The sequence below is a fragment of the Trichosurus vulpecula genome, chromosome 5 (assembly GCF_011100635.1).
Source record: "Trichosurus vulpecula isolate mTriVul1 chromosome 5, mTriVul1.pri, whole genome shotgun sequence".
In the NCBI taxonomy this organism is placed as follows: domain Eukaryota; kingdom Metazoa; phylum Chordata; class Mammalia; order Diprotodontia; family Phalangeridae; genus Trichosurus; species Trichosurus vulpecula.
The window spans coordinates 112,747,590-112,769,744 of NC_050577.1; the positions used below are offsets into that span (position 1 = coordinate 112,747,590).

The window sequence follows — 22,155 nt, forward strand, 5'->3', positions numbered from 1 at the left end:
TAGCTGATGGGGACAGGGGCCACAGGCAGTCTACCAGAACTTCAACTGGTGGCAAAAGGGCAGTCACTTGTGTTACCCAGACCCATAATGGGGGTAGGAATTGCAAAGCTTAGACCAGGAAGGCAGTAATGAGACTTTGCTCTAGATTAGACTACTTTTGGGAGCACAGGAAAGTTGCAAGTTTCTGGCCTGAGCCACCTTTGGTATCTTCAAAACCCGGAGAAAGAAGCGGCCGGACTGCAGAGAACACAAAACATACCAAAAAAAGGCCTAGACGTTCCCTTCAGAGGGAACAAAGCCAGGCCTTGACACAAAGTCCCAATTCAGGAAGGAAAGCTAAAAGAATAATTAAACAAAATAAAATAGAACCAAAGCACTCTCACAGTAAAACACTATTATAGAGACAAGGATGCCCAAAACACAAATCCAGAAGGAGGGAATGGCTTTAAAACATCTAAAGCAAAGCCTCAAAGAAAAACAGCCTGGGCAAAATGTTAATTAGGATTTCTGGAAGAACTGAAGAGTTAAAAAAGAGTGAAAAAATGAGTTTTACAAATAAGATCTGGGAAAGAAAGACTTGGAGGGAAAATGAACAGCTTAGTAAATGAGATACAAAGCCAAACGCAAGTAATAGACTTCTCAAAATTTAACATGGACCGAACAGAAGTTAATGACTCTATGAGACAACAAATATCAAAATGAGGCCAAAAGACTGAAAAATAGAAGGGAATTTTAAGTATCATATAAAAAACAACTTATCTGGAAAATAGATCAAAGAGAGGTTACTAATGAATCACCAGACAGCTTGAAAGCCATGACCAAAAGAGAGTGAGAACATTTATATCCTGTTTCAAGAAATCATGAAAGAAGACTTCCTGGAGCTATTAGAAACACAAAGTAAAGTGATAAAGACAAAGAATCTGCCGGTCACCTTCTGAGAAAAATAACAAAATGAAAACTCCCAGAATATTATAGCCAAAATTTAGATCTGCCATGTCAAAGAAGATATTCTGCAGGCAGCCAGAAAGAAAGCATTCAAGTACTGATTAAGTCAGCATCACATGAGATTGAACAGCTACCATTACAAAGGAGTGGAGAGCCCAGGACATGATATTCCAAAAAGCAAAAGATGTGGCTTTGCACACAAGAATAACTTATCCAGAAGAACTGTGTAAAATTCTATAAGGTGGGGTGGGGGGGTGGGGGTAGAGAGAATAGACCTTTAATGAAACAGAGGGCTTCTATGCATTCCTGATGAAAAGACAAAGACTGAATAGAAACTCTGAAATACAAACATAAGTTTCAAGAGAAACATAAAGGTAAATAAATGTGAGCAATGGAAGAGACTAAATCTGGAAAGACTTTTACCAACTGATGCAGGGTGAAGTGAGCAAAACCAGGCACACAATTTATGCAGGATATCCCACAAGTTTTAAGCTACTTAAGCTTATAAGTGCATTAAGACTTTTGGAGACATTCTGTGCAACAGTAACAATATTGTAAAGAAAAACAAGTTTGAAAGTCTTAAGAACTTTGATCACAGCAATGACCAATTAAATTGCCAGAGGACTTATGATGACAGGGAGGTGATAAATTCAAGGTATGGAAGAAGACACATTTTCTTTGGACACAGCCAGTGTGTGGATATGTTTCCTTCTTGGTGGTTGCTACAAGTTTTTTTTGTTTTGTTTTTCTGTTTTTAGTGGGAGACTAGTGGTAGTGCTGGTAATGCCAAAAAAAAAAAAAAAAAAAAAAGAAAAAGGAAAGGAAAATGAGAAGAGCAATTGAAATATTTTTTAAAAACCAAGCAGTACAATTTCGTAAGACTATGTCGATTTATATATATAATAGGTAATATTATATATTTGTAATATGAATTATATATGACACACATATATGTATGATTGTAGCAAGCAATAGACTGTGTTGAGTTTTATATATAATATAGATTAGATATAACATATATAATGTAACATGAATTATATATGGTATATTATATATAAATATTATATCATTATATTATAGATTTTAAATTAGAATGTGTTATATTATCATTATATATTATGTATGATAAATAACCATAAATATTATATAGTATAAATTATGTTATAAATTATATATAAGATATACATATAAATAAAAATTCAACCCAGTCTTTCAAAACTGTCAAACTTTCAAAATTATATATATATAATATATATGTGTGTGGGTATATGCATATATAAATTTCTTTTAAAAGCAAGCAGTATGGATTAGACATTTGTGTTTTCATATATAATCTTTTTGTGTTTTACTGTGTATACGGAAATACTTTCCCCCACTTTGGTGTTATTAAGCTCATAATTTAAAAAATATTAAAAGAGGGCAGGAAGAAGCAAAGAGATGCAGAAATTGATTATAATCACAGATAAAAATGATAAAAAAATAACAAGGAAGGGAGAAAAAATTGTGGTTATTTGGTTCGTTTTTTTATGTAGTAGATAAAGTGGTGGACTTGGAGTCAAGAAACGTGGATTCAGAATCTGCTTCCGAAACTTACTGAGCTGTATAGAGAAATCAATTACCTTCTCCAGGCCTGTTTCCAAAGCTAAAGAGCTAGGATAATAATACCTGTAATACTTCTCCACAAGGTTTTTGTAGGGATCAAATGCAACAATTTATATAAAGCATATTGCAAATATTGAAGTATTATATAAATGTCAACTAATGAATAGCATCTCTGTTTAGTGTTTTGTAACTGTATTTATAGGCAGAATAGAATTAGTACTAGTAAAACAAGGAAGAATATATTACTTTTAACAAAATGAATAATTTTAAAATGTTTGTGTTTACCATAATTAAAAAATTATAATTATGAATTTAATCTTTGATATAAAGAGAAAAAAGAGGCAATGACGTGTAGTGCACAGAAAATTTGTCTCAGTCAGGAAGACCTACCTAGATGCAATTCTGACATCTGACACATACCTTTGTGTGACCTTGGGTAAGTAACTTAACCTCTCAGGGCTCTAGCCAACTCTCTAAGACTATAAATTACAAAGAAGTATCTGACCTGCCTTGGTAGAGGGTTTGTACCTCACCCTGTACCAATGAAAGTGCAGATGCCATCCTACTGCCTAGCCTATAAAAAGAAACAAGTGTTATCAAATGAATTAAAAACATGAAACCAAAATGTTTCCTAACGCAAAATCACCTAATGTACAAAGATGAATATGGTTAATGTGAGAGGTTGGACCAAAATTTATTATGCTTTAGCTGCAGATAATTTAGAGTTGTGGTGATATCTGGCAAAACTGAATTAATGTATGCACCCAAAGCAGTACTGGAATAAATTTATGTTCTTACTTGCTTATATTAACATGGGAGAAAAAGAAACATAATGAATTGATTTACAGTTGAAAAAATTAGAAAATAAGCAAATAAAAGATTAAAGGAGAAATTAGCAAAATAAAAAAAAATTTATAAAGAACTTGTTAGGAAGTATTAAAATTGATAAACCATTAACATATTAAATGAAAAAGAGACATCGAATTATCAAAATCATAAATGAGAAAAGAGAGATTACAGTAAGTGATGAAGGAATAAAGACAACTATTAGAGATAATTATATACATCTGTTTGTTAACAATGAGAGGCAGCATGGCTCAGTGGATAGAGTGAACCTGAATCAGGAAGATCTAGGTTCAGTTCCTGCCAATGACATTTACTAACCCTGTTGACTATAGGTAAGTCACATAATGTCTCTGAACCTCAGAACTCTAGAATGCTAAATCATGAATATCATGCAATCTATGTCAATAGGTGTTTCCACATTGATCAGATTGTAGTCTTTGTCCTGTGACAGATGCCAACAAACTAACTTAAGACTATAAAAGAAATGAGTATCTATCAGATTATAAAATAGACAAGTTGATCGAGTGAAATAGATAGCAGAAAGAAATCAATCTCAGAACTAACCAAAGAGGCTATTAATGAGCTACCATGTCAAAAGTCACCAGGACCAGATGGATTCACAAATGAATTCTATCAAATACTCAAGAATCCCTGTATCAAGAATTCCTCTATCAGTTGTTTTAAAAAGCAGAAAAAGATGGCATCCTCCTTAACTCTATGAGGCAACTGTGGTTCATAAAGGATCTATTGGACATGCTGGAGACATTCCTCTAAGTCATCTAATGCTACGTGGGTACAAACGCACACTCCAGTTGTTCATCTTTTACCCTTCCTTCTTGTTATGTGGCAAGCCTGCTTCCTTTTCTTATGCGCCCTTCCTAGATGATATATTTTATGCATAAAAGTCATTGATAATGATACACCATACGTTTCCTCATTGCCTTTTGGGTCACCAAAATTTTAACCTACAGGTTATGTTCTGGAGTAGGGGTATGCTGGTAAATATTTAACAACTCCTTTCTGAAGAAAATATATGTACAACACACTTTAACTTGCATCATTAACATTTTCTCTGTCTCTTATGTCTGGGCAATCAGAAAAATAATAATATATCGAACCCTGATTTGTAGCATTTGCCAGTTTTGAGGTGGAAGTGCCCACACTGAAAAATTTAACAATTGGCTCCTGCAAACTGGTAGGTGCCACCTCCAGCACCCCACTCTTGTTCCATGATTTAAGGTCAATAAGAATATTGGGGTTTAAAGATGTTTTTGTTTGTTTCTTTGAGGGAGCAGCTTGTGATTGTTAGAATCACGATGCAATTTCCCAAATGCAAGCCAGATTGGTCTCTTCCTCCTATTCAGTCCTGGCCCCAGCTCTTCCATCTATTTGCAGTGGTGCCTGTCCAAGATATGTTTATTGCTATCATTGGCTGCACAATAGGTATTCTTTATTCACTTGGTTTTTCCTCTGACAATCATGAAACTGAACTCTTTGGGATAGTTGTGGATCTCATTAAGGAGGCTCTGTAGTGTTGTTAGTTTAGTGCGATCAGCACCTCAACCGCACGTGGAGGAGCGTACTTGTTCTGTGAGGTCTGGATTTAGTCCAAGAGGCCCTCTTGAGGACCTAGAAGCCACGTGTGGCCTTGAGGCCGCAGGTTCCCCACCCCTGGAGGGAATGGCAGCCAAACAGAAACAAAGGAGTTCCAAAAAATGGCAATGGCCAAGAGTCTCTCTGTCTAGTTAAAAACTTGAATCTGAATCATAAAGAACTGAGACAGTTCTGGGGAAGACGAGCTTTTCCGGAAGGGACTGCAAACCTAAAGACCAGCAGGTGGCAGCAAAGATCATCAGAGGTCTTCAGAGAGCTGCTCACCTGTGCTCACCAGAGAAGAACCGAGGACTATAGTCTTTCACAAAACTGAGGCAGGCAGTAGGCACAGAGGACAGAATGACAGTTTTGGAATCAGGAAAGCCCGAGTTCAAATGCTGCCTCAGGCCCCGGACAAGTCCCATTACCTCAGATTTAGTTTCCTCATTTATAAAGTGGCAGTAACAAAAGCACCTGGAGATGTGAGAATCAGGTGAGATTGTGTGTGTGTGTGTGTGTGTGTGTGTGTGTGTGTGTGTGTGTGTGTGTCTAGTTTTGTAAACCCTAAAGCACAACAAAAATATTAGCTATTAATTATCTTTTAGTTCGATGACATCATGCGAGTAACACCTGACTGCAGCAGCTCAGCAGGGGAGAGGAGAGGCTGGCCGTGGAGGTAGAGAGGGTCTCTATGTCTAGAGATGTCCTCCTGGGAGTTTGAGTGGCACTGGTCACCTGAGGGCCCTCTCCCGTGCTGTTCCCTAGCCATGGGTAGACCTTATGTGTGTGTTCTGTAACATATGTTCCATATCCATGAATATTTCCCATACTCATTCCCTCTCTCTCCAGTGATGGGAGAATGTGGGGGAAAGTGTACCCTTGGCAGGTAGGAAGATGGAGAAATTTTCCTTATCACTAATTTTGCAAGACTCATTTAAGTGTCTTTTGGTTGGCATGGTGAAAGAAAGATTGGTGGGAGTTCATGACCACATCATCTCCTTATTCAATAAACTCTAGTCATTCCCTGTTAACCCTAGGATCAAATCAGAATTCTTCCACTTGATGTTTAAGGCTCTTCATAATCCCTCCCCTCTTTTCACACTTTACTGCCTTACGTTCACTTTATGTTCCAAAGATACCAGACAATAGTTGCCAGGACCCTACTTGCTGTTCCTGACACACAACACTCCATCTCTGTGCTTTTGCGCTAGGTGCCCCTCTTCCTACAATTCTTTCCCTCCTCACCTCTTGACAGCACTGGCTTCTTTCAAAACTCAGCTCAAACACGAACTTGTGCAGGAAGCCTTCCTGGTCCCCTTAACCACTTGAGCCTTCTCTTCTAAAGTTGCCTTAGTTCTACTCTGTGTGTATCTTGTACGTATCTGTTTGTTTATGTGTTCTCTCTCCCATTAGTACTAAAGGGGAGGGATTTTTTTTGCCTGTATTTGTATCCCCAGAATTTAGTTTAGTATTTAGAACATAGTACTTAATAACTGAATGTGCATTGATTGAGTGAAGGGAGGCTAACACAAAATATGCCTCAAAACTAGTTTTTAGGACACCCAAGTATGAGGGGAGAGAAGCTTTAGGCTACATTAGTTATAGCAAAGAAAAAAGAAATTAAAGCTATAATAATAGGCAAAGAAGAGGCTAAATATTTTGTTTCATGATTATATAATGATTTATTTAGAAAACCAAAGAAGTAGAATAAAAATTAAACAATGTGTACATTCTCTTTTCTATTTTTTGTATTTATTTAGTATTTATTTTTCCTCCTGTTACATGTAAACAATTGTTAACATTTCTTTTTAAAACTTTGAGCTCCAAATTCTCTCCTTTTCTCCCTCCCCACCCCCCTCATTGAGAAGGCAAGCAATTCCATATGGGTTATATATGTGTAGTCATGCAAAACATATCCATAGTAGTCATGTCGTGAAAGAAAACCTAGATTAAAAAAAACTCAAGAAACATAAAGCGAAAATAAAAAACAAAAGTTGCTTCAATCTGTAAATTATCTTCATCTTTCAATTGAATAAATTGTCAAGACTGAGTAGAATAATTTTTGTATTCTTTTTTGCAATTTTAATTATCATTTATTTAATATTTTTAGTTTTTAACATTGATTTCCACAAGATTTTGAATTACAAATTTTCTCCCCATTTCTACCCTCCCCCCCACTCCAAGATGGCATATATTCTGATTGCCCCACTTCCCCACCCCATCCCCTTTTCCCTTACTTTCTTGTAGGGCAACATAGATTTCTATTCCCCATTGCCTGTATCTTATTTCTCAGTTGCATGCAAAAATAACTTTTTTTTAACATCTGCTTTTAAAATTTTGATTTCCAAATTCTCTCTCCTCTTCCTTCCCCACCCACCCTCCCCAAGAAGGCAAGTAATTCAACATAGGTTACACATGTATCATTATGTAAAACCCTTCCACAATACTCATGTTGTGAAAGACTAACTATATTTTGCTCCTTCCTAACCTATCCGCCTTTATTCAGTTTTCTCCCTTGACCTTGTCCCTCTTCGAAAGTGTTTGTTTTTGATTACCTCCTCCCCCATCTGCCCTCCCTTCTATCGTCCTCCCTTTTTTATCTTCTTCCTCCTTCTTTCCTGGGGGGTAAGATACCCAATTGAGTGTGTATGGTATTCCCTCCTTAGGTCAAATCTTGAGATGCAAGATTCACTCATTCCGCCTCACCCGCCCCTTCTTCCCTTCCTACAGTACTGCTTTTTCTTGCCACTTTTATGCGAGATAATTTACCCCATTCTATCTCTCCCTTTCTTACTCACTCAATATATTCCTTTCTCATCCCTTAATTTGATTTTACTTTTTTAGATATCATCCCTTCATATTCAACTCACCCTGTGCCCTCTGTCTATATACATATGTATATTCTCTTCAACTACCCTAATACTGAGAAAGGTCTCATGAATTACACACATCATCTTTCCATGTAGGAATGTAAACAAAACAGTTCAACTTTAGTAACTCCCTTATGATTTCTCTTTCTTGTTTATCTTTTCATGCTTCTCTTGATTCTTGTGTTTGAAAGTCAATTTTTTTATTCAGCTCTGGTCTTTTCACTGAGAAAGCTTGAAAATCCTCTATTTTATTGAAAATCCATATTTTGCCTTGGAGCATGATACTCAGTTTTGCTGGTTACATGATTCTTGGTTTTAATACTAGCTCCATTGACCTCTGGAATATCATATTCCAAGCCCTTTGGTCCCTTAATGTAGAAGTTGCTAGATTTTGTGTTATCCTGATTGTGTTTCCCCAATACTCAAATTGTTTCTTTCTGGCTGCTTGCAGCATTTTCTCCTTGATCTGGGAGCTCTGGAATTTGGCAACAATATTCCTAGGAGTTTTCTTTTTGGCATCTTTTTCAGGAGGAGATAGGTGGATTCTCTCAATTTCTATTTTACCCTCGGGCTCTAGAATATCAGGGCAGTTCTCCTTGATAGTTTCTTGAAAGATGATATCTAGACTCTTTTTTTGATGATGGCTTTCAGGTAGTCCAATAATTTTAAAATTATCTCTCCTGGATCTATTTTCCAGTTCAGTGGTTTTTCCAGTGAGATATTTCACATTGTCTTCCATTTTTTCATTCCTTTAGTTCTGTTTTATATCTTGATTTCTCATCAAGTCACTAGCTTCCACTTGCTCCAATCTAATTTTTAAGGTGGTATTTTCTTCAGTGTTCTTTTGGACCTTGTTTTCCATTTGGGTAATTCTGCCTTTGAAGGCATTCTTCTCCTCATTGGCTTTTTGGAGCTGTTTTGTCATTTCAGTTAGTCTATTTTTTAAGGTGTTTTTTTCTTCAGTATTTTTTGGGTCTCTTTTAGCAAGTCATTGACTTGTTTTTCATGGTTTTCTCGCATCACTCTCATTTCTCTTCCCAATTTTTCCTCTATTTCTCTAACTTGCTTTTCCAGATCCTTTTTGAGCTCTTCCATAGCCTGAGACCAATTCATATTTTTCTTGGAGGTTTTTGATGTAGGCTCTTTGACTTTGTTGACTTCTTCTGGATGTATGTTTTGGTCTTCGTTGTCACCAAAAAAGGTTCCAAAGTCTGAGTCTGAATCTGAGACCATTTTCGCTGCCTGTTCATGTTCCCAGTCAACTACTTGACCCTTGAGATTTTTGTGGGGGTATGACTGCTTGTAGAGTATAGAGTACTTTGTCCCAAGCTTGAGGGGCACCACTGCTATTTTCAGAGCTATTTCTGCACAGCAAACTCTGCTACACCAGCACCCCTCCTCCCCCAACAACCGCCAACCTGGACTGCGACCCAGATCCAAGCAGGCTTTGCACTCCTGCTCTGATTCACCACTTAATTTCTCCCAACAGGTGGGCCTAGGGCCAGAAGCAACTGCAGCTGTAGCTCTGGAAGCAGCATCAGAGCTGCACCACCTCCGCTGCCCCCAGGGGCGGTGGCCAAACCACGAACTCCTTTCACTCTGTCCTAGTAGCTTTTCCCACTAACAGTCTCTGTTGTCTTTAGTGTTTGTGGGTTGAGAAGTCTGATAACAGCTACAGCTCACCAATTCAGGGCATTAGGGCCTGTTTCTCCCAGCTCCCGGTCTGGTTGGTCCAGGCACTGCTCACGCTGGGCTCTGCTCCGCTCCCAGCACCGTGTGATAGACCCTTTCCAGCGACCATCCAGGCTGTCCTGGGCTGGAGCCCTGCTTTCCTTTGCTATTTTGTGGGTTCTGTAGCTCTAGAATTTGTTCTGAGCTATTTTATAGGTGTTTGGAGGGACCTGGCGGGGAGCTTAAGCAAGTACAAGCTTTCCAGCCACCATCTTGGCTCTGCCCCCCTACTTTTTGTATTCTTGATGTAATTCAGTAAAATTTCCGATTTTTGCCCTCCTCAGTGCCATTTCCATCTCCTCTACCAATATATCTGGGGCTATGATGTTAGAATCCAAATTTGGTGGTTTCGCTGTCCTTAATGGTAAAAAGTTCATTACAAAAATCATTGCAGATGTTTCCTCTATTTCATCTGGTTGCTGTCTTCCTTCCAGGGTTATCCTCATATATATTTAGGATGACTTTGCTTAAGCGGGGATCTCGATAAGCTTTAAAAAAATTTTCCCTGGACAGTTTTTCATTCTTTTATGAGTTGATACTTCTTATAGCTTTTCTCAATCCTCCTCAGTACAATTTTAAAATTCATTTTATGTTTTAAACTAGTATTGCCCTTGGCTGTCATTTTCTCTCAGCTTGTAAACTTGCTTTTGCTAACTAAGACAATTTTTAGGCTCATTTGGTCTCTTTCAATAGCAATTAATTTGCAATTGCTTTTTAATAAAATTATTATAATTGGTTTTGATAGCCTTCCTTCATCTAGTTGCCACTTTTTTGGTATCAATAGGCCAGGTTGAAATTATTTTAACTGTACACCATATTTTCTCTCATTTTAAATTTTTCTTCTTCCTTTGTATTGATTTTGATTCTTGCTCCAGAAAATTAGTTGTCTGACTGTACAAAGTCAGCTAATTCAGCACTTCTCACACTGATAATGAGTTATTTTCTGTCAGTTAAAATAAAATCAATTTCGTAGATAAATATGACAGTGATCTTAAGAGGGTGATGTAAATGAATGAAGTAGGCCTGAAAGAAGAAGAAATTGCCAAGTGATGGTGACAAAGGCATGGCCCTGAGAAATACACTAAGGGCAGAAGATAGATGCTAATGTGACTAAGTAGACTGAGAAGGACCAGTTGAACAGGGAGAAGAGCCAGAAGATGGCAGTGTCATAGAAGCCAAAGGAGGTGAGTGTCCAGGAGGACTAAGGGATTAGCATGATTAAGAGCACTCAAGGAAGATGAGAACTGAGAAAAGCCCAATGAATTTGGCAGTAAAGAGGTCACTGGCAAACTTGGAGAAAGCAATTTTAATCAAACTATTATCACTGCATTAAGAAAACTCTTTAAAAAAACATACCAGCATTTTATAGAGTCACTGAATTAAAATGGACCTTCAGGTTCTAATTTCTTCTTCTTTTTAAATGATTTTCCATGAATAGAGGATTCATCACTGAGTGATGCCTGAGCCAACTGATGATGAGCCTCTTCTTTGTACTTAGGCTGGTCCTCAGGAAGCAGGTCATTTGTTGCCAGGACCATACTTGAAGCTTTTCCAGCATGGTAGAATTTGCCAATAGTTGTAGCATAGCCTTTGAGAACCTTGGGTCTCACGCAGGTCCTATGAGGCATTGGAGTAGGACCACCCTACGCCTAGTAAAATCACTTTACTCCACTGAACGAGATGTCTCATCTCATTGGTTCAGGAATTCCCTCCAACAATGAAGACAGCGACTGATCCATATTAGTAAAATATCCACTTAGAGGGCCCTCGATTCATACTCTTATAAAGTGTTTCTATAGATGAGAGCACAGCCATGCAGGTTGGCAGTTATCAATGTTCTCTTAGTCACCTTTTTATTGTATTTATCAAGTCTGAAATTTCCTCCCCCCCCATGAATTTGGCACATTTCCCTGATACAATATATATCTCAGTTCTATAAATACTTTCATAATTGTTTTACTTCCATATGAATCTTCTTGATATACATATACCTTGAGTATAGAAGGCAATCCAGATATTTTTTCCTGTCTTTGTTCACTTTAGTATCACTTCTACTTCCTCTAGAAGTACAACTAGGACTGTGAAGTTGAGGTCCAAGTGTGGTGTTTTCATGGACCCTGACAGAGGAAAGTTTATTAAAGTGATTTGTGCAAATATTTTCCTTTTTTCTCCTATTTGCCGTCCTCCTTCCATTTTCATCCTTGAATGCCGTTGGGATCATTTTACTTAGTTGAGTATCTTGCCAAGCTTTCTTCAAATTGGTTTTATCTTCAACTGTCTCTCTCTACTTTTAGAGACAATACCACTCGTAGTCATCCATCATCCTTTGTAAGACTTTACAAATGAGTTCATATTCTAACCTGGAATTGACTTTGGTAGTCTATTCATGTTTGGTGAGTCACTGAGTAAAGTGCCTGGTGGACTCATTTAATCTTCTCATATCAATTAATTTACATTGGTTAAACTTCTGGATAGAATTATTATAGTCAGCGTTGATGTCTAGAAGCATGGTGGTGCCAATTTTTGTTGTTCATTTCCTATTTCTGATTTTCAATTACTTATTTAAATAGTTCAGTTTTACTGTGTAACAGTGTTCATGGCAGAATGGTGGAAAAGGGGGCAAAGGATGTTAGGGCTCACACAACTTTTAGATCATTAATAAACTTTAATTGGGTTGTTGGCACCCTAAATATGAAGTACTCGTCTGAGACCAATGAGCGGACATACTGCTAGAGGAATGAATCATAAGAACCTTTACATTCTTTCTATAAATAAAACCAGAAGAAAGAAGGAAGTTGTAGCTAAATGGAAGGATAACTCACAAATAATCTTTGGAGAAGCAAAGAGAGAAATAGCAGGATGGGTTTCATCATACAACCAAAGGCCACAAGAAACATTAATTCATGTGATATTTGGTCATCACACATTGAAGCACTAATGATACTTATTTGCAAAAAGACCACCCTGGAAATAACAGCAGTCTATGAATCGACATGAATTGCTGAAGATGAAGAGGTAGAGAAAATTCTACAAAGAACTTAACTGTTGTTGTTGAGTTGTTTTTCAGTGGTGTCTGACTTCTTCTGACCCCCTTTGTTGTTTTCTTTGCAAAGACACTGGAGTGGTTTGCCATTTCTTTCTCCAAGTCATTTTACAGATGAGGAAACTGAGGCAAATGGGATTAAATGACTTGCTTAAGGTCACATGGCTAGTAAGTGTCTAGGGCCAGATTTGAACTTGGGAAGATGAGTCTTCCCAACAAGACCCTCCAAATCAAATCAACATACACTCAGATTATTGATGACTTCAATGCAAAAGTGAGGAAAAAGTAAGGATGGGGAAAAGTATGTGGGAAAGCATGGTTTAGGAAGAAGAAATGAGAGAGGCCAAAGACTTGTAGATTACATAGTTGCCTCATACCTTTATAACATGAATATTATTAAGGACTAGCTGAACAGATATTGATAAATGAATGTGATGGAATATTATTATTGAATAAAAACATAAATATTAAAAATACTAATGGGGCAGCTAGGTGACTCAGTGGATAGTGTGTTGGAACTGGAGTCAGGAATACTCATCTCCATGAGTTCAAATCTAGCCTCAGACACTTACTAGCTGTGTAACCCTGGGCAAGTCACTTAACCCTGTTTGCCTCAGTTTCCCTATCAGTCAAATGAGCTGGAAAAGGAAATGGGAAACCACCCCATTATATTTGCCAAGAAAACCTCAAATAGGGTCATGAAGAGTTGGACACAACTGAAATGACTGAACAAAACAACAAAAATACTAAAAATACTAAAAGATATATAAAGCGGTACAGAGAAAGCAGAAACAAAATCACAACATACATAACAACTGCAATTATGTAAATAGTCATACCAGCTAAAAAATCTTGAAAAATACACCGAAGCAAAAAGTTCTTGAGGATACATCGAAATAGGATGATGTTGTCAGCATATTGTTCAATTTAATATACACTTCAAAATGAACTATTAAGTAATTTAAGGTTGTTTTGCCGTAAATTTGAAAATTCTTATTTACACATGTTTGAATATTTGTTGAGGATTATTGACTTCATAATTACAACAATAACAAATACAATAAGCTATATAGGCTGGTGAACTTGACTTTGATGATGGAAAATTTTTGGAACAGTGAGAAACAGCTTACATTTCTGTAGCAATTTAAAGTTATATACAATATCTGATTTGCTCCAATGTGTTAATTACTGAAGTTATCATTATCCCCACATTGCAGATAAAGAAACTTAGGCTCAAAGAGGTTATGTCACTTGTTCGAGGTCATAGCATCAGTAATAGGATTCAAATACAGGTCTCTACTAACCCAAAGATCAGCATGCTTTCCACTCTACTGTATTGCTTCTATACTTTATACCCTTCTACAATGATGCTGATATTATAGGAATGCTTTGTAAACACTGAAAAAGGAAAATAATGAGTACTATGAGCCAGAATGAGTGCATGCTAGATGGTAGGTCAAAGGAATGTTCTAGCCATAGGATATCATAGGATTTCAAGAAGTAATGTGACAATTTATCATCACACCTTTGGATAATATGGAGAGATATAGACTGGATTACAGTACAATTAGGCAGATTCAGAAATGGTTGGATGAAGGGATCCAGAGAATACTGATGCTAATGACCTACTTCCTGAGCAGAAGCTGCTGTGCCTGGCTTTTCCTGTATCCTTGTAGGAGGCCTTTCATGGAAGACTCTAATCCAATCATATTCGTGTCATAGAGGCATAATGCCATTCTCAGTCCTACTATAGAGTAGGTTCAGAAAGAATAGTACATTCATATTTAATGGTGATAAATGTAAAATCCTACATTTGAATTAGAGATATATATAAGATATGGAGAGAGACATTGGTAGACTACAGCTCGTATAATAAGAATCTGGTAGTTTCAGTGAATTGTAAGGCCATTATGAGGGGACAGTGTGAAGTGAGAGACCCAAAAAGCAAATGTGATTTTAGTCCACACTAACAGAAATCATATAAAGAGAAGTGATAACCCTATTACAATCAGACTTGACCAGACCACACGCAAGTGTTATGTAGTGCATTATAAAAAAGATTGATCTTTCATAAAATCGATACAGAGGAAGAAGGCCAGGATTTTGAGGAGAATCAAAGCCATGCCATATGAAAGTGGGTTAAAGGAAGGAATTTGAGATGTTTAGTCTGAATGAGAGAAGACTATGGTTATTTTGAAATATTTTAAGGGTTTTCATGTAGAAGGGACTCCATGAAGATGTCTACTTGGTTCTAGAGAGCAGATCTAAGACCAAGTAGAAGAAAGCTGAAGGAAAGCAGATTTTAGTAGAAAAGCTCTGTGTCTGAGAGCCTTACTGTTGTCCACGTGTACAAAATAAAATGGGCATCTAGAACAAAAGATTGAGATGTAGGCAATGTCTTGGCTTGGCTCCATCTAGGAGATTTTGCTATTGCTTTCCCCCTGCCCTTTCATTTGTGGAGATGACTCAGAGGATCATGGAGAGAGAGTTGAGAGAAACTATGGATCCATAGATCCAGACAGATTTTAGCAGACTGCTGAAAAGTAGTGATTTTGAAAGTGGGCAGGGTGGTGATGAGGAATGGATGGAAGCTAAAGGGAACTATTTAACACTGTCAGAAAGAGGTTTGGGACAGAAATGTTGCTCCTGGTGAGCAGGAAGGAGTAGAAGTTTAAAGATGACTAAATATTGGTGGACTGTACTTATCTGGTTGGTTGGTTCTGTGTTTAAAAAGAGTTTGATCTCCTAGAAGCAAATATGCTCCTTCTGGAGAGAAAAGCTGAACACACAGCTTCAAGATGCTGGGAACTGATAGATTAATCTCCTAATGGAGAAAAAGCAGTGGAATGACTTTCCTAGTCTGACCTAGCCTGGGTGTGTGGAAGATGCAGAACTCACTTATCCTATTATGGGAAGAGCTAGTACCTCATCTGAGTTCAGCTATAGCTGAAGCTTAGAAGCTAATAACAGCAGGAAGTTTTGTAACCACATGTTCAAAAGAGCAATACCTGATAGCAACCATGATACCAGTGGAGCCCCACCCTGCAGAGTATATGACTAGCCCACTAGGAGCTAACATCAATAGAAGACATTATCAGCCCTGCATTATTGGAGGCATAAGGAGCCTTTCCATAGCCCTGGTCACATGTGTTCTCCTATGAGCCTTCCCACAGACATACCTTAGCCACAAATGTTCTCTACTGCCTGTTCCTTGGCTATGTAGTGGCTTACATGTGTGTCCCCCATGTATGTGCCTTGATCACACATTTTTCTCATGTTTATGCCTCTTCATGCACTTCTCCTAAATATGTTCATTCTTTCCAAAGAGTTTTCTTTCCGATGTATTTGTGAGAAGGTGTGCCCCAGGTTTATGGGGAAAATATTCTGCTGCCACTTTTCTTAGTAAGCTATGACAGCAAATGGCCTTTGATTTAAACTAACTCTATTCTCTTGTCGGCTGTTGGCAGATGTCATGTCTTAGGGCATGGAGCTTTACTAGACGATTCAGACTAGGTAGGGGGAGGATGCTTGGGGGTTTCTCTGATAGGAACAGGAATTTGCCCCTGCTGCTTACCTGGTGGGAACAGATCTTGATGTCCTAGCCTTTAAAATCTTTGGGAAGACTACGATGGGAAGATGTAGGAGCTTTGGTTAGACACCCTAACCCCACCTTAATCCTCTGCTACTATCCCTCTGAAGTGCGGATACTTTCAAAGCTCCACATTTCTTTGTAATGGCTAGATTTCGTGGGGAGGGCCTTTCTTGACACCCCTATCCTTCCACAGAGAGACTGGAACAGGAGAGACACCTACTAGTTGGCAGAGTGCATTGTTTGAATTCTGAGGCGAAGGCCTCCAGGTCCTGTGGGGAGCGGGGCATGAGGCATAAAGCATACTTCGAATCACTATTCAGGTCCACCATTGTATACGGACTTGGGGTGAGGACCCTCAGGCCATGTGTAGGGTGGCGAGAGAAGCATAAGGCATTCTCCTCTTGACTAGGCTTCAGGTCCATCACACTAATGAATGAGGTTCTCTGGTCAAAACTTTTCCCCACATCTTTACCATGGAAAAGGAAAGGAAAAGAATGGAGAAAATAGAGATAGAAAAGGAAGGGTGGTATAAACAAAAACTAAATTACCATTTCAAATAAAATAGTCTAAATGATCGTTTCATAAGATCATTTGAGGGGAAAAATAATTTTGAAACCCAAAGCTAATATCTAGCTAGGTCTTGATATTCCTTCTATTTTTAAATCTTAAAAAAATTTAAGGCAGTATATATTCTGGGGTTATTATATGGTGTCATGAAATGATTTTGAGTCTCGGGCAAAAGTTATATAATTCAAACTTCAGTGTTATTGGTAATTATCAAGGAGAGTGCAGGCAGGTAGCAATTGCTGCTGGCTAACATTTTTTTGAGAGAGTTTAACCTTAGGTTGAAATTATTTCTTAAGAATCTGTTTACACAAATAAAATAGTTTTGGGGAAAAACTATTTCCATTAAGTTTACATTTGGGGGGAGGGATTGAATTTGGTTTTTAAAAAAATCTTGCTTTTGTAAAAAGTTTTTTTGCCTAATTCAATTTTAAGACAAAGCAAAACTTATCTATGTGTATAGATATATCTTTACCATGCCAAGATATACAAAGTATTATTATTTTTTCAAATAAAGACCTTTGTTAAAACAAACAAACAAACAAACTCAAGTTTGCTCTTTCATTTGAGTTCAGGTCAAATTATCTATCATATTTTGTGGGGGGAGCCCCATGAACTAGATATTAACTGGCCTGTTGGATTCAACCAGTTTCCAAAATAACTGATAGGACCAAATTTAACCTATATGAGTTTTTTTTTAATTGTGATAACCAAACATAAGGTGAAGAAAGATTTTAACTTCAACACAAAAGTTAGTTTGTAGAGTATATAGCACTTTTAGGTGTTTATATTTCACGGTCACCAAACATTTACTGAGCAGCCACAGACAACAAAACCCTTCAGGAGGTGTTTGGGACAGAGTTTTGGCAAATATTCCAGATGGACAGACATATTTTAAAACACACACACACACACACACCCCAGATCTAATATATGTAATAGCCCCAACACAGATATTTAGTTCTTAGTTGTGGTATTGACCTAGAATTTATACACAATATATTAAATAAGCATACTGAGAAATGAAGGTAGGATGAGTGCAATTGTATGATGATTGGTGATTCTGTTTCTAGCATTCAAAACATTTCTAAGCTGAATTGTAAAGGCCTGAATTAGTATAGAATAGTATTGGGAAGGGGCAAGACTTCTGGATATGAGGACCAATTTGTATTTCTAGCAAAGCATTTGAAAGATCTTTTGCTCTAATTTAATAAGCAATAAGATATTTTTTATGTATTGAAATAAGAATTTTTTGAATACCTGAAATGATGAGACTAGGTCTTTAAAAACCTTTCATTTGATTTACCAATGTAATATCAATTTCAAAAGTATCTAATAATGATGATAATCCTACCCATTTTCTGACTTCAGTTATTACCTCTATATTGATGCTAACTGAAAGTCTGTCTCTGGTCCTCTCAAATCCCATATTTTCTAACTTTCTGTTATAGAGAAACCCAAGTAAAAATATCTATCATCTTTAACTCTTACTTCAACAAACTCATACTTTCATTGGTGTTGGCATTCCTTTCACTGATACATTGCAACTCCCTCACGCCTTAATGAATGGTTTTCATGAGTCACTGTTTCTCAGACAATTCATCCAATTGTTCTAAACTTTTGGTGATGAGTTTATCTAGCAAGACAACAGTCTTTTTGTTGGGCTGTACTTACAGTTTTGGTAGGACCTAAATCTTGTGCTCTGTTTTGGCATAACCTTCATCTCCCTAAAGAATCCTTGAAATAATGGAACTGAAGCAACTTCCTGAGCTTCCTCTGAAATGGCTTCCCCTTTCTGGCTGCCATATTTCTGTTAATGGTACCACGATTTCCTAATCACTCATACTCCAACCTTTAGTCATCTCTGGCTCCTCCCATTCCTTGTTTCCTCCTACCCAGTTGTAATAGTAATTAAGGTGGGACTTTTGCTATTCTTAAGTGCCTTTAATGATTCTGGCCTTTGTTTGAATGGGGCAGATAAAGTGGGATGTTGAATGTTTCTCATCACTAAGACAATCAGGAGTCATTGACTTGTATATGGTGGTAATAGGAATTAATTTTCCCACACCCTAAATGGGATTTTTCAGTGTTCTTTGAGTGCTTCTCAGCACTGAGGTAATCAAGTGCCCCAGGGCCCTGAGACAGGTATATAAGATCCAAGGTTGGCATTTGACTATGGGGCACACTCACCACTTTTCAGCTATATTATTACAACAGATCTCTTTGCCAGCATTTCTTCTAATCTGTTTTACACATGGGCACTAAATTAAACAGGCCTTTCTGGTCTTTTCTCTCATTATTACCCTAATTAACAGTAGATTCCAGATAAGCTGTTCAATTTAACAAGTATTTATTAATTAATGAATAAACCTCAAGCACTACATGCTGAATGTTGAAGCATTGGGGAAACAAACACAAGAATGAAGACAATCTCTGCTCTCATTAACCTTGCATTCTAATAGGGAGATATAATACATATAGGGTAGTGGTGGCCAAGAAGAGGTATTTTGGTTTGGGGTGTTATAAGAATGGGAAATGGGGTCACAGGGAAGTAGGATGGCACTTCCTTGCCCTTATCGATGGTAGTATTGATTTAATTATGGTACAAGAATTGAAAAGTAGGTGGGGAGGGGCTGCAGAGCAAGAATGAAAAGTGCCCATACTATGGAAAGAACATGAAAAGTGAGGCATGAAAGAGCCAGCCCAGATAGACTGGACTACATGAGGCCCTAATCTCTCAGGCAGCAAGGGCCCCAGGCTGGGAATTCTGGAGCCGACAGGATTATGTCCTTAAGGATCTTGTCAGATCAGGGCAGCAAGGCAGATAGCAAGATGGGCAGGGAATAAATGTATCTGTTAAGCGCCAAGCACAGTGGTAGATACTAGGGATACAAAGACAAAGATGAAAATAGTGTCTCAAAAATAATAAAAAATGAAAATAGGCCTCAAGGACCTTACCTTCTGCTGTGGTTGGAGCAAGAAAGCAACATATCAATAGATAAATAAATATTCAATATAAACAATATCAATATAGTGTAATGAGGTGTACCAACAACTGGAGGAAGCAGAAAGGACCTTTGTAGGTGGTCAATCGTGAAGGGAACAAGGGGCTCCAAGAGGTGGAGGTGAGGCAGAACAGCCTGGGCAGGGGGGCAGAAGCAGAACATGGAAATGTTGTACATATGGAACACTGATAGGTCAGTTTGTCTGGAATGCACAGCATGGAGAAGGGGGATGGGAGGAAGTCATGGGCAGCTAGGGAAGGCTTGAGTTCAAATCAGGCAAGATACTTACTAGCTGTGTGACCCTAGGCAAGTCATTCAACCCTGTTTGCCTCAGTTTCTTCATCTGCGGAATGAGCTGGGGAAGGAAATGGCAAAAGTTCTCCAGTATCTTTGCCAAGAAAAAGGGTGTATTGAAGGGGAAAGGCGATGAGTTCCATTTTGCACATGTTGAATTTTAGTTGTCTATGCAGAGTCATCCAGGTGAGGATATCTAGCAGGCAGGTGATATAGGACTAGAGCTCACAAGAGAGATGAGGGTGGGATGCTTAAATTTGGGATCTGCATAGAAATGATAGTTGAATGCATGAGAGCTAATGACAACACTAAGAATGATGAGAGAGAGAGAGACAGAGAGACAGAGACAGAGAGAGACAGAGACAGAGAGAGAGAGGGAGAGAGAGAGAGAGAGACAGAGACAGAGACAGAGAGACAGAGACAGAGAGAGAGAGACAGAGAGAGAAAGAGGGACAGAGAGAGAGAGAGAGAGAGAGAGAGACAGAGAGAGAGAGACAGAGAGAGAGACAGAGACAGAGAGACAGAGACGAGAGAGAGAGAGAGAGAGAGAGAGACAGAGAGAGACAGAGACAGAGACAGAGAGAGACAGAGACAGAGAGAGAACAGGACCCAAGACATATAATGAGAATGAAAAAGGCTAAGAGACAGGAATGTCAAGCAAACCTAGGGAAGAGAGAGTATCTAGCAGAAGGGGGTAGACAATGGTGATAATGCTACAAAGAGATAAAGAAAGATAATACCTGAGAAAAGATCCCTCGAGTTAGTAACAGATCACTAAGGATCTTAGAGCAGTTTCAGTCAGGTAGTGGAGTTGGAAGCCAGACTGTGAAGGGATTCACAAGGGGGTAGATAAGAAAGTGGAGGTGATGACTTGGGGAGTGTAGACAACTTTTTCAAAAAGTTTAGCCGTCAAAGTGAAGAGAATTGAAGGGATAGAGAATTGGAGGGAAGAGAATTGAATTTTGAAGGGGTAGTAGGATCCAATGAAGGGTTTTTTAAGGATGGGGAGAATTGGTCATGACTGTAGGCAGCAAGGAGTCATTAGATAAGAAGACTGAAAATTAGGGAAAGGGTATGACAAGCTCCCAGAGAAGACAGGAGACTGGATTAAGAACAAAGATAGAGTTAAGGTCTTGACATAGGGAAGGACCACTCCTTCCTCTGAGGATGGGGCAAAGGAGAGAGAATAGGGACTGATATGGAGGAGACTGAAGATGTAGAATTGGTAACAACAGGAAGCCTACAATGGATGGCCTCAATTTTTTAGTGAAATATAATTTAAGACTTCTGCTGAGAAGGAGGGAAGAGCATAGTGAGAAGGCTTAAGAAAAGTTTGGAATAGATACCATGAGAAGGTGATAGCCAACCAGGGAAGAATAAAAAAAAAATTAGTATGTAAGTGAGGTTCCAGTGGACACTAAAAGTGGGGGAGGCTGAGTCAAAGATCATTGGCTACCAATCCAAGAGTAGTCGCCCACTGAGTGGACTTTAAAAGCAGTAACCACTTCCCTGCCCATTTGCTGAGCATGTCAGAATTGCTGAAACCTGTGCTTGGAGTGGTGGTGGACCCTGGTAGTATGATGACTGTGACTACATGGCAGCTAATGTAAGGGCTCAGTTATACAAGCTGAGCCTGGGCCCGTCAGCCTTTTCTGCTCAGTTTGTCTCCTGAGCATAGGTGACCAAATGGTGAAAATAGGAGATGGGTTATTTCCAGCCTCAAGAGGCAGCATTATGAGTTGGGGAGTGTGAAGCCTCTAGGTCGGTCAGTCAGAGCTGACTGGCAGCTGCAGGAGGAGTTTCTGCAGCAGAGGGGATGGCCACCAGCAGAAGGATGAGTCCAACACCTGGCCTGGCTTACCAAGGCAGGGACCTCGAGGGAATTATTTGGACAGTGTAGAGCTCAAATGAAGATGAAATGCTGATTTAACCACCTGAAAAATGATTCATGCTTGATGTTTTAACCAGTCTCCTGGGAGAGTATGGCAAAAATTTTAAGTTGTTACTGCTGTTTAACTTTTGTTAATGCATATGTATGAGTCTCTTGTATAGCATAATCATGTCTTTTAT

The 22,155-nt window shown here is 38.4% G+C and overlaps 1 protein-coding gene across 1 annotated transcript in view; it reads right to left on the reverse strand.

Annotated features, from left to right (window-relative positions):
* Positions 1-22,155, reverse strand: part of AGBL3 (ATP/GTP binding protein like 3) — a 159,722-nt gene that overhangs the window by 49,734 nt on the left and 87,833 nt on the right. The window contains 1 exon segment of the mRNA XM_036760621.1: positions 13,343-13,385. Coding sequence (XP_036616516.1) covers positions 13,343-13,385 — 43 coding nt within the window.